General features: G+C 54.9%; 1 protein-coding gene across 1 annotated transcript in view; it reads left to right on the top strand.

Moving 5' to 3' along the window:
• The window catches only part of DRP2 (dystrophin related protein 2), a 29,041-nt gene that overhangs the window by 14,781 nt on the left and 2,158 nt on the right, over positions 1 to 12,102 (top strand). The window contains exons 5-23 of the mRNA XM_085060163.1: positions 180 to 300; positions 797 to 1,065; positions 1,550 to 1,696; positions 2,209 to 2,287; positions 3,455 to 3,515; positions 3,893 to 3,954; positions 4,089 to 4,163; positions 6,133 to 6,334; positions 6,541 to 6,626; positions 7,325 to 7,482; positions 7,616 to 7,782; positions 8,098 to 8,209; positions 8,604 to 8,740; positions 8,981 to 9,046; positions 9,706 to 9,771; positions 10,067 to 10,210; positions 10,658 to 10,895; positions 11,016 to 11,136; positions 11,291 to 11,377. Of these exons, the coding sequence (XP_084916289.1) occupies positions 180 to 300; positions 797 to 1,065; positions 1,550 to 1,696; positions 2,209 to 2,287; positions 3,455 to 3,515; positions 3,893 to 3,954; positions 4,089 to 4,163; positions 6,133 to 6,334; positions 6,541 to 6,626; positions 7,325 to 7,482; positions 7,616 to 7,782; positions 8,098 to 8,209; positions 8,604 to 8,740; positions 8,981 to 9,046; positions 9,706 to 9,771; positions 10,067 to 10,210; positions 10,658 to 10,895; positions 11,016 to 11,136; positions 11,291 to 11,377 (2,398 nt within the window). The remainder of the gene's footprint in view (positions 1 to 179; positions 301 to 796; positions 1,066 to 1,549; positions 1,697 to 2,208; positions 2,288 to 3,454; positions 3,516 to 3,892; positions 3,955 to 4,088; positions 4,164 to 6,132; positions 6,335 to 6,540; positions 6,627 to 7,324; positions 7,483 to 7,615; positions 7,783 to 8,097; positions 8,210 to 8,603; positions 8,741 to 8,980; positions 9,047 to 9,705; positions 9,772 to 10,066; positions 10,211 to 10,657; positions 10,896 to 11,015; positions 11,137 to 11,290; positions 11,378 to 12,102) is intronic.

The following is a 12,102-nucleotide window of genomic DNA, read 5'->3' as shown; positions in this document are numbered from 1 at the left end:
TGGCAGGTGGTCATTCCTTCCCTGAACTGCAAAAATATTTCTCTTAACATTGACTTCTCTGTGTGCCTCCAGTGAGGTTTGGGCCCTGGGTGAATAAATCACTGCAGCATTTGGCAAGGGGGTGACAGGGCACAACTTTTTCTCAGCCTGCTGTCTTATCTCTGTGCTCTGCTCTGCAGGCTTTCATGGAAGAAGTGAAGTCCCGGGGACCATACATTTACTCTGTCCTGGAGTCAGCCCAGGCTTTCCTTTCCCAGCACCCATTTGAGGAATTAGAAGAACCAACTTTGGAAAGCAAAGGTCTGTGGAGCTCCCCCTTCCTTGATCTCTGGTTTCATAGCTCCTCCTGGGCTGTCTGGGAGAGGGTGGTGTGGAGGTGGCTGGTGTGGCACAAAGCAGCACATCAGTGCTCTGCCTCACCATGCCCAGGCTGTGCCCAGTCCTTTGGCTAAAGGTCAGAGTGGCACAGAGCAGTGTCACTGTCCCAGGAAAAGGCAGAGACTCCTGATGCAGTCCATGATGGGGTCACCTCATGAGGCAGCACCAGATGTGCAAATGGGAGGTTTTTAAAGGGCAGCAGGGCTTCTGCCTGTGAGGACAGGGAGCTGTGGAGAGGCTGGACACCTAGAGGAGTTGGTGCAGAGATGGATACTCTTGTTTTCCTTCCCTTTTTCCAGTTTTCCCTAGAATTATTTTATCTCCCATTTCCCCATCCTCTCTCCATCTCTTGTCCCACTCTCCTCTGGGCTGGGCTCTCATTGTTGCTCCCTGTTGCCCTCCTGCTTTGCCTTGCCAGATGTGTCTCCCCGGCACCGGATCCAGAACATCAGCCGCTTTGTCTGGAAGCAGGCAAACGTGGCCAGTGAGCTGTGGGAGAAGCTCACAGCCCGGTGTGTGGACCAGCATCGCCACATTGAACGGACACTGGAGCAGCTGCTGGAGATTAAAGGGGCTATGGAAGAGCTCAGCACCACCCTGGACCAGGCTGAGAGCGTGCGGGAGACCTGGGAGCCCATTGGGGACCTCTTCATCGACTCCTTGCCAGAGCACATCCAGTCAACCAAGGTACTTCTGGCTCTGACGGAGCTCCAGCTTCAGCCCTGGAGGTGATGAAATGCTGCTTCCCAGGAGGACAGCGCTGCTGATGGACTGCTCAGTCCAAGGCAGCCTCATTACCTGGGATCTCAGGGGCCAAGTCCTCTCTCCCACAGCCCTTCTGCTTTGTGAGGGGGGTTTTGGCCCAGAGTGTCCTGAGCGACTGGCTGTGCTGAGTGCCTTGTCATGGCACAGACCTTATACAGGTACAGTGGCTCAGAATAGATGAGTCATTGTGCCCATTCCATTGATCAGGAGATTTGAGTAATCTGGTTGATTTGGTTGAGTTTTTTCCCTGCCAAGGTACCTGTGGGAGGGTTAGTCAGCAGTGGCTTGGCAGCCACTAGCCCATCCTAGCTTGTTGCAAAGGTATGGGATCCAAATCCTGTCCACTCACCTGCATTTCTTCCTTCTTCCTTTGCTCTGTGCCTGTGTCTCTGGTCATGGACCCCAGCTGTTCAAAGAGGAGCTCTCCCCCATGAAGGATGCGGTGAAAGTGGTCAATGATCTTGCACACCAGCTTGCCATCTCAGATGTCCACCTGTGCATGGAGAATTCCCGTACCCTGGAGCAGATCAACACCCGCTGGAAACAGCTGCAGGTGGGAAGGAGTCAGGAGCAAGCACTGCAAGTAAACTATGGGCTGGAGGATGCTAGGGAAGGGCTGTCACTGCTGAGCTTCAGGGATGATAAAGGAAGGCTTGGCACAGCAGGGATATTATAGCTGGAGTTCTTGGAGGAGAAGAGCATCAGTTCAGTGTGAGGAAAATGGCTGGTGAATCTGTAGAGGTCTTGATCAGGAAAAGGCAATGGGAGGAACAAAGGGAGAATTGGGATGTGTTGTGGAGGGGTTCAAAACAGCTGTGGCTGTTTTGGTGTCTGAAAGTATGGATACAGGTGAGCTGGAGATGTGACTGTGCTGCCTCAGCCTGTGGGAGGATGTGTAGAGGGTTTAGCAGAGGAGGATGCAAATACCAAAGTGGGAGAGGAAGGAAGAGCATCTGTGTGCTGGGGCATGTCTGAGTCCACCCACAAGCCCTTCTTCAATCCAAAATGGGTCTTCAATCCAAAATGCCTGTTGGACCGCCAGTGCATTACTCTTTAATTCTCCAGGCCTCCATAAACGAACGCCTGAAGCAGCTCCAAGATGCCCACCGGGATTTTGGACCAGGCTCCCAGCACTTCCTCTCCTGTACGTGAGTGGGTCCTCCTGGCTTCTGCCATGAGGTTGCCTCTGCAGAACAGGCTGTGGCACAGGAAAACGGGTGCAAAGCCCTGTTGCTGAGCCCAGAGTCATGCACAAGGCTGGAAAAAGGCCCAGGCTGGTGCCTGATGCACAGGAACCAAAGCAGGAGGCATCTCCAGAGTTGGCATTGTGCTGCCTCACCCTATGGGACCAAGGGGTGGGACATGAGTGTGGTTTCCCTTTAGAGCACAGAGCTGTGACACTCGCAGCAGCAGCTCCCTGGGGGCACTGGGACTGTGTCAGCCTCAGAGCAAGACAACAGATGGCAGAAAAAGGCAGTCCCTCATATCCTGTGTTGGTTATTTGGAGGGTGAAAATGTGCATTTTAAGGAGGTTTTCATTCATGTGGCGAGGCAGAGGGATGGTGTTTCTACAGCTCAGAGCTGTTGGCTCACAGCTCTCAGACCTGCAGAGGGTGGGCAGCAGGTTGTGCTCCAGAGCCTTAGGTCTGTCCTTGGAAATGCTGAGCCCTGCAGAGTCTCCGGATGTCAGTGGGATTTGTTGGCCTGTGTTTCTCTGCAGACTGTGTACTCCTATGTGAAAGGAAGAATGACTTTTCCAGTTGCTGGAATTGATACGCTGCCTGTGAAAAAGGAAAATAACTGAGGGTCATGCGTTAGCTTCCGTCCTCCATATAACACAGGGTGGCAGGCAACTGGCATGAGATGCATCCTCATCTTCCCAAGATACTGCAGCTGGCACACAGAGCAGGAGTAACAGGAACAGCAGATGCTTTGGGGGCCTGAGCCTGGTCATAACAGGCAGTGACTGCTGTGTCTGTGTGCCCAAACCTCATCTGCAATGAGCCCTGCCCACTGGTGACCACAGGGTTGCCTCGGGCATCCTCAGAAGCATCAGGGAGTGTCTCTTCCTGAGTTCTGAGCTCAGCCAGATACAAAGCCCCGTCTCGAGAGGCAAGATGTCTCTGACAAGACCAGCAGTCTTGTGCCTTTCTTATGGGCAGCATCCCCTTGCCAGTACCAACACCTCCAGCTGGAGACTTGGGAAGGCATAGCCTTTTCAGAGACACAGTCGTGCTGGGCTGGCATCAGAAGCAGCATCAGCTTAGAGGAGCATTTGGTGTTGATCTGACACATGTCTCTCTCCCTGCAGCCTCTGTCCAGGTCCCCTGGGAGCGAGCCATTTCCCCTAACAAAGTGCCATACTACATCAAGTGAGTGTTTTCCCAGACAAAGCCCGTGGTCTTCTCTGGCCTGGTGGGATCAGGAATTGGGGACCAATTTGGAGAGGGGGGCAGTGAACAGACTGGAGTGAGAACTCACCTTCAGTGAAGCATATCTTTCCCAGCATGGTGGAGCCAGGCTTTCCCTGCCTGCTGAGATACCCAGGATGAAGGGGAGCCCTGTCTGGAAGGAGAGGGGTCTGGCAGCAAGTGGGGGTATACTACTGCGGACATGCTTCATGCTGCTATGGCTGGGGAATCTGCTCAGAAACCCTTGTTCCCAGTGCTGGCCAGGTCCCTTTTTTGACCTCACATGGCAGCTTTTGGTTACCAGATTGACTCTTGGTCTCCATCTCCTTTCCTTCCAGCCACCAGGCCCAGACGACGTGCTGGGACCACCCAAAGATGACAGAGTTGTACCAGACGCTGGGTAAGGAGGCTGTCACAGAACCATTTGAGAGGTATCTGCTACTCAAGGGCTCTGGGAACTGCTACTGCTGCTTCCTGCCCTGCAGATGAGGATGTTGTGCCGTGGTTTATTGTTGTTTTCCTGTGTCATTGCAGCGGATTTGAACAACATCAAGTTCTCGGCGTATCGGACAGCCATGAAGCTCCGGCGGGTGCAAAAAGCCCTGCGATGTGAGTGTGGGAAGGGCTTCCCTCCTGCTGGGTCTCCCTCGGGGAAGGCATTAAACTAACACAAGCTTTTATCAGCACATCAAAGGCAGGAGGCACCAGGGGACAGGTAGCTGAGGCGAGAAACCCGGGAAGATCAGCATGGGAAGCTGAGCAAATCCACCAGTCTGTGTCAGTGCCTTTCTTTACAGGTTTGGGGTGGAAATGACTCAAGGGCAGGTGTTAGCCAAAGGGATATGAGAACAAAGTGGTCCAAAGTGGTACAAAGCTGTGGGATCAGGCAGGTGCTCACCAAGCAGATCCAAAGGAGAATGGAGAAGCTGTGGATATAACTGAGAGATGAAACCAGCCTCACTGGCAGGGACAGAGAGGACTTCACCACTTACAGGGGAGGAATGGAGCCAAAAAACCTGACTTCTGCACTGTTGGTGAAAACTGGAGGATTAGTAGTCAGGTGAATGTGATATGGCAGGAGTTCCACATCTCTCCAAGAGGTAGCTGCTCCTTGGAAACTACTGAGGAGTTTCTGGTGGAATTGGCAAGCAGGCAGAAAGGAATCTGATAGATGCAGCATCCTTGGCTGCTCAGAGCTTTTGACAAGGCCTCTCACCTAAGCCTCTGTCAGAATTAAGCAGCAGCAGGCTGAGGGAAATCCTTCCCTCCTGAATAAATTGTTCCTGATGGGGAGGAGGTACAGCCAGGCAGCAGCAGGGTCCCAGACAGACCTGTGCTCCTTGACATCCTGTGAAAGGCCTGGAAGAAGGCAATGGATGAGGGTAAGAGGAGGTTGGGTACTCGAGGGAGTCGAACCCTGGCTGTGGAGTATTTTCATGACACTGTGGTGATCAGGATGCCCTGTACCCAGGGACATTCAGGGATGATGTAAAGCAAATGGAAGAAAGCAGCAGTTGGCTTTTGCCACCCTGTAAAGGTGTCCATGCAGCAGCAGGCACCTGAACACAAGGTGTGGAGAGGAAAAGAGAGAAGAGCAAAGCAGAGCCCTCCTGTGTGCTGCTTGCACATCTTTGGTGGTGCATCTCTTGCATCTCACATGCTGCGCTGTCGCCTTCTTTCCAGCCCAGAAATGACTTGAAATAAGTGCTCTTTATTCAAGATACACTTGAGAAAAGGGCAAGGATGTTGCCAAGGCAGCTTTCCCATAATGAGAAGATCGGTGGAGTGGCCATGTAGGAAAGAGGCAGTGAGGGATAGCTCAGAGCCATATGCATCGTGGGCAGTGTGGACATGAGGGTGGGCAGGAGCGATACTCCCTGGCACGGGGACTGGGGCTTCCCAGTGCAAGTGTAGCAGCTTTGACAGGAGAGGGGAGGATTTCTTCACAGAGTGAAGTTACAGGGTGGAAAAGGCATACAATTGCCTGGGCACTGAGAACAGAAATGGTCTCAAAGATGGAAGGATTTTCAGGGAAGAAATACTGCTGGTTGCTAAACATAGTAGCACATGCAACTTGCTGCCTAAGAAATCTGAAAGCAGAGCAGCCAGAGCAGCTCACGCTGTCCCAGCCCTGATCTGGGTTTGTGCCTGAACTCCCCCACCCTGTCAGAGCTGGAGACATGACTGATCCATCTCTGGGCAGCTGTTTGTAGGGTTTTTGTGGCTCTGTGCCCCTCACCTCCCCACACCAGCCCCACAGGGACCAGGCACGTGCAGAGAGGCTAGCACTGGGCACTGCACAGAACTTTCCATGGACAGCATTCTCATGGCCATGGCTGGACACAGCAATGAGGAAGGAAGGTCACAGAGAATGGTGGCCCAAGGTGGAGATGTGGTATTTTGGGAGAGGTTTACTGGTGGGACAGAAATTCTAGGAGCCATGCCCATCCTACCAGCATCTTTCCCAACACAGTGGGACTAGCACTGCCCCAGGTTTGGGCAGGGCTGCATCTCTCTCCTCTTGGTTCTCACCTCTCTCATATCCCCTCTGATCCCTCTGCCTGTGCTTTCTGTGCAGTGGACATGGTGACCCTGGCCACGGCTTTGGAAATCTTCAATGAGCACGACCTGCAGCCCAGCGACCGGGCGATGGACGTGGTGGAGGTCATCCACTGCCTGACTGCCCTCTACGAGCGGCTGGAGGAGGAGCGGGGCATCCTGGTGAATGTACCCCTGTGTGTGGACATGAGCCTCAATTGGCTGCTGAATGTCTTTGACAGGTACCTCTCCCTCGGTGTCCCCGAGCTGTGGGGCTGCCATGCTTGGGAGAAAACCTCTGTGCTGCTCTTCCAGCTGGCAGAGCTGCAGAAAGGCTCTGGCACCTGGTGAGGGGGGCTGCCTGGTGTGTGCTTGCCTTGATGACCCCCCAGCCAAAAAAACCCCACTCTGGAACATTTGCTAACCTGTGCTGTATCTCTCCTCGCAGCGGCCGCAGTGGGAAGATGAGGGCTCTCTCCTTCAAGACGGGCATTGCGTGTCTGTGCGGGACAGAGGTCAAGGAGAAGTTTCAGTGTAAGTCACTTGTCTCCCTCCTCCAGAACCTGGTGTGAATTAACCTGGGGGAAACAGGACTGGTTCAGTTTCTTGGCTAAGACCTTCTTTGCCCAGGAAGAGCAAAGGAGCAGCTTTCCTGCAGTGACTAAGCTGCTTGCATCACCACCTTTCCCTCCCTCCCTAGGCCTACGCCACTGAAATTAGGAGGCGTTTTTGTAGACTGACTGGTGCTGCAGTGATCTTGCTTGCATGGCACTGTAAGGAGCAGTGCAGAGAAGGCACACAGGGAGGTTATCCAGTGCTTCCAAGATGGAAAATACCAGGGGGTGCATGGCTGGGGGAAGAAGGTTTCAGGCAAATTGCTTTCCTCACTGCATTTTAATCATGCAATACTGTGGAGGGGAATACTGTGCAGCATAGGGAACACCAAGGGGTTAAATAAAGGGATTGGGTGATTCACAGAGGACAGGCTAGCTGTGGCTGTAAAAGGCATGATGTATGTAACCCTTGTTGGAAGAAGACTCTAAACTCCTGGTTTTTGAGAGCTGGAAGGATGCTGTTAAGGGCTATTTAATCATAATTCAGTTTTTCCCTCTGATTTGAGCTCCCTGCTGGAGGCAGTCAGTGGGGTCTGTGGTGTGACCCACACCCTGCTCCCTGTGCCTGCCTGCTGCCGGGGTGCTGGGCTGTCAGCTGTGTGTCTGTCCTGCCCTCAGACCTCTTCAGCCAAGTGGCAAACGCCGGGGGACTGTGTGACCAGCGGCACCTCGGTGTCCTGCTCCACGAGGCCATCCAGGTCCCACGCCAGCTAGGGGAGGTGGCAGCATTCGGGGGCAGCAACGTGGAGCCCAGCATCCGCAGCTGCTTCCGCTTTGTGAGTGTGGGGCCGCAGCTCTCACCCCTCCTGCAGCAGCCGTGCTGGGAACAGGCTCCTGGAGGTGACAGGGGACCTGCATCCCACCATGGCTGGGTCCAAACTCTGAGCAGCCCTTCTTCCTCCTCCCCAGAGTAATGGGAAGTCTGCCATTGAGGTGTCCCAGTTCCTGGAGTGGGCCAACCTGGAGCCGCAGTCCATGGTGTGGCTGGCGGTGCTGCACCGGGTGACCATGGCCGAGCAGGTGAAGCACCAGACCAAGTGCTCCGTGTGCCGGCAGTGCCCCATCAAGGGCTTCAGGTAGGGGCTGTGCTGTGGGACCCTGGCCCCAGGGGGAGTGTGTGGTGTTCTGCAGGACAGAGCTGAGCTTGCTCTGTGCTCCTGGGGGAGCCTGGAGCTCTGCAGCCAGCAGTGTTTTGGGCAGGGCAGAACATGTGCCAGCCAAGGGGAAGGAGCAGGATGCTTTTCTGGGCGCTTCAGCCATCAGCACTGCAGGTTTACTGGGGTGTTAGAACAACACAGGGCACCTCTGTCTCCTTCCACTGACCTCTTGGGCTTTAAACACTTGTTTTTGATGACTTCCAGTACTTTCCTATGGCCTCTTGATCTCTGCAGGTATCGGAGCCTGAAGCAATTCAATGTGGATATCTGCCAGACCTGCTTCCTCACTGGGAAAGCCACCAAGGGCAACAAGCTGCACTACCCCATCATGGAGTACTACACCCCGGTATGGGGCTGGGCTGGGCTGGGAGGGCCCTGGCTCAGAGCAGCTCCCATTGATGGCAGCAGCCTTGGGATGTTTAGGCTGGTGCAGCCCCAGAAGTGGATCCTGTGTATGGTTTTGTATCCCTCTGTATGCTGGAGGCTGCCCATGTCCCTGCTATTCTGGGGCTCATGGTGAGCAGGATGCATGGCCCCCACCAGTGCCCGGCTTGACCTGTGCCAGGCCCCATGACAGGCTGACAGAGCTGCTGGGTGCCCTCCTTGCTTCCTCAGTTTTATCTGTCTGTTCCCCCACGGAGCTCATGCCCAGTCTGAGGGGAATTCTTTCCTGTGGGAGCTGACCTGTGGTCCCCCACTTTTCATTAAGCAGCACCTTTGTCATATTTGTGTCTCTGCAGACCACGTCCAGTGAGAACATGAGAGACTTTGCCACGACACTGAAGAACAAGTTTCGGTCCAAGCAGTACTTCAGCAAGCACCCCCAGAGAGGTTACCTGCCTGTCCAGTCTGTGCTGGAGGCTGACTTCTCTGAGACGTGAGTTGGCTGTGCCCTGGGTTATGCCTTTGGACTCTGGGGATGGAAGGAGCATCTCAGCTCACACAGGGCTCCCATGGGTGGGCTGGAGGAGCACTTGCTCTGGGGGGGTGGTGTGAAGCACCTTGTTCTTGAAGCAACAGAGATTTCAGTCTCCCTCTCTAGCCTGTCCCTGGCTCTGCTCAGCCAGGTGAGATCAGCCTCTCCCAAGCCTCGCTGACCAGTGTGCATCTCTTGCAGCCCAGCCTCCTCCCCGATGTTGCCGCACGCTGACACACACTCCCGGATCGAGCACTTTGCCAGCAGGTACCACCACCGGGCTCTGCTGTCCCTCCTGGGCACCTAGCATGACCTCAATAGGTGTGGAGGGGGTTTAGGATGATGTATGGTCACAGACCCTTCCACCCACCCCAGCAGCTGCAGAGCCAGGCCTGGGACATGGCTGGTGCCATGTAAATTGGCAGCAAAGCCCATGCATTTGACAGCAGCCTCCATGTGCTGTCCTGCTCTTCCCAGAATGAGCTGCTGGTTGGATTCTCACCAGGCACATCAACCAGGCCCTGCTCTGCTCTGTGTCCTCACCAGTGCTGTTTGCCAGCTTCCCACTGCTGCTGCCTTGTGGTTTGTAGTGCCTCTGCTCTCACTGTGGGGACCCAAGGGGTACAGGGAGCCTGTACTTGTAGTTCAGACCTAGGCTGGAGCTGGAATTCTTACACCCCTTTCCTTTGCTTGTGAGAGAGGAGGCTGCACAGCAGCAGCTCTTTATGCCAGAGACTGACAACCAAAGCAGCAGAGTGTTTTGGTTTTTAAATAGGCAAAACTCTAGAGGCTGTGCAGAGGGGCAGACTGGCGCAGGCCAGATGGGAAACCCTGCCAGAGAGGGGTCTTGCAGGGGTTACTGCAAGCAGGGTGCATTGAGCAGACATTCAGGGTGTCTCTGACCATATCTCAACCTTTTTCTCCAGGCTTGCAGAGATGGAAAGCCAGAACTGTTCCTTCTTCAGTGATAGCCTGTCCCCTGATGACAGCCTGTAAGTTCTGTCTCCTTTCCCTTCTCCTCACCTCCTGATGAGTCAGGGCTCCTGTGGCTTTATCTATGCCTAGGCATGGTACAGAAATACTTTCCTTCCCCACAGTCCCGCTGAGTGAGAGGCTCCTGGGTAACATCCCAGCTACTGGGGATGCTGAGCCACTTCTAAGCTCTAAGCATGGAGCAGCCAGAATGAGCTCCACTCTGAAACAACCTGCCTCCAGGCTGTCCTTCCCCAAGGGCACACAAATCCCAAGATTTTAATAATTAAGATGTTTTTCCACCTGCTGGAACAGAGATGAGGACCAGTACCTGCTGCGCCATTCCAGCCCCATCACCGACAGAGAGCCTGGGGGCAGCCAGCAGGTTCCAGGAAGCCTCAACATGGATGACAAGGGAGAGCTGGAGCGAGTCCTGGCCCACTTAGAGGATGAAAACAGGTAGAGACATGGGCAACTCTGAAAGTGGGGGTTATAGCCTAAGAGGCAGGAAGGGACTGGAGAAGCCTCATAGAGCTCAGAGTGAAGCTAGGGGATGGCTGCTGGGTCTGGAGGTGGCAACTGCAGATGCTGAGAGAGCAGTTTTGGAGGATGTCTAAGCTGAGCACTAAAACTCAGTGAGGGTGTGCTCTCCAAGGGAGGGAGATGACTCTGTTCTCCAAAATATTCCTTCCCACATCCCCAGAACATGTTTCCTCCTGAACCCCAAACTGGTTGAAGTGAGCCCAGGGCACTCTGCCTTTCTTGTGCCTGAGCATCCTGGCCCTCAAGCTTCACAAATGGCAAAGCTTTGTCTGGGTCACGGGCCGTCCCCAGCGTGCAGCTCCCAGGTGTTTCCAGCAGTCTCTGGGAAGGATTGTGAGCATGCTGACCTGGGCTGTCCTGCAGGATCCTCCAGGGAGAGCTGAGACGTTTGAAATGGCAGCATGATGAGGCAGTGGAGTCTCCAACGCTGGCTACAGGCTCTCCCGAGTTGGTGCAAGACCCGCGTAACGACGAGCTCCTGGCAGAAGCACGGATCCTGCGGCAGCACAAGAGCCGCCTGGAGACACGGATGCAGATCCTGGAGGACCACAACAAGCAGCTGGAGTCCCAGCTGCACAGGCTGAGGGAGCTGCTGCTGCAGGTAGGCTCAGAGCAAGGATGGGGTGGGCTTTGCCATGGCAGAGCTGTGACAGTGGCACAAAGGGGATGGTCAGAACGGGGAATCACGACAACCTCCTCACAACAACTCTGCTCACTCCAGCCTCCAGCAGAGTCAGAAGGCAATGGTTCAGCAGCTTCTTCCTTGGCTTCATCTCCACATCAGTCAGAAGGCAGCCAGGCAAAGGAGAAAGAGCACAACACCCCTGACACTGAAACTGCAGGTGAGGTTTGGGCTTGGGCTGAGTTCCTAGCCCTGCTCCCTTTTTTCCATGCTGCAGGGAGCTGCCTGTACCCTGCCACCCTGCAGAGATGCTGGCAGCCAGGCAGATGTCCAGAGGGCCTGTTCACAGCCACCTGCCCTCCTTCCCACTGCAGATGAGGTGGAAGCCAAAACCCAGGAAGTCAGCATGTGCCTGGAAGACATAATGGAGAAGCTGCGGAGCGCCTTCCCCAACTCTCGAGGTACTTGAGTGAAATCCTCCTCTCTCGCTTCTTACTGCTCCCTCAGGTGAGGTTTTCCCCACAGAGCCCTGCCCCATCCCAGCTTCCCTGTGACAGCTGATGACCCGCAATGCTTCAGCCAAGAGCTTTGCTGCTGCAGTGCTGCTGGGACAGGGTGTGTGGGCTGGGAACAGAGAGGAGGAGGCTTCACAACTGCAAGGAGAGGCGATCAGAGCTGCCAAGAGCACAGACCAGACAGATCCCTGTGATGAGCTGCAAGGCAGCCTCCTGCCCTGCTCAGGACCCTGCCCCCTGCAGGGCTCCCAGCGTGAGGATGGACAGACCTGCCAGCACCCACCTGCAGTGACAGCTTTGAGCCACCGCCTGGCTATATCCCTGTCCAGACCCCTCTGCAGGAGAGCTCAAGGCCCCAGTTGTCTGGTGAGATGGAAGCAATGGTGCAAGCTCTCCTGGCTGCTCATGGACAGCTGTTCCCAGCAGGGATGGGGACTGGGGGATGTGTGTGTGGATGGCACTCCACTCACCCAGTGGGTTTTGGTGTTGGTCATTCTGCTTTTCCCCTCTCTGCTGCAGTCCAGCATCAGCACTTGCCCAGGCTGCCAGAGGGAGACATTGCTTGGTGCCAGCACTAACGTGGGGTGGTGGTCTGCCCATGCAGGCTCTTGCCCACTTTCTGCCATCCCTGAGTAGTATCCTCCTGGCTCTGCAGCAGCCCCTTCTAACCA

Source organism: Lichenostomus cassidix, chromosome 4A (assembly GCF_008360975.1).
Source record: "Lichenostomus cassidix isolate B80296 chromosome 4A, HeHo_3.0, whole genome shotgun sequence".
Taxonomy (NCBI): Eukaryota; Metazoa; Chordata; class Aves; order Passeriformes; family Meliphagidae; genus Lichenostomus; species Lichenostomus cassidix.
This window is presented reverse-complemented; position numbering and strand designations above follow the sequence as displayed.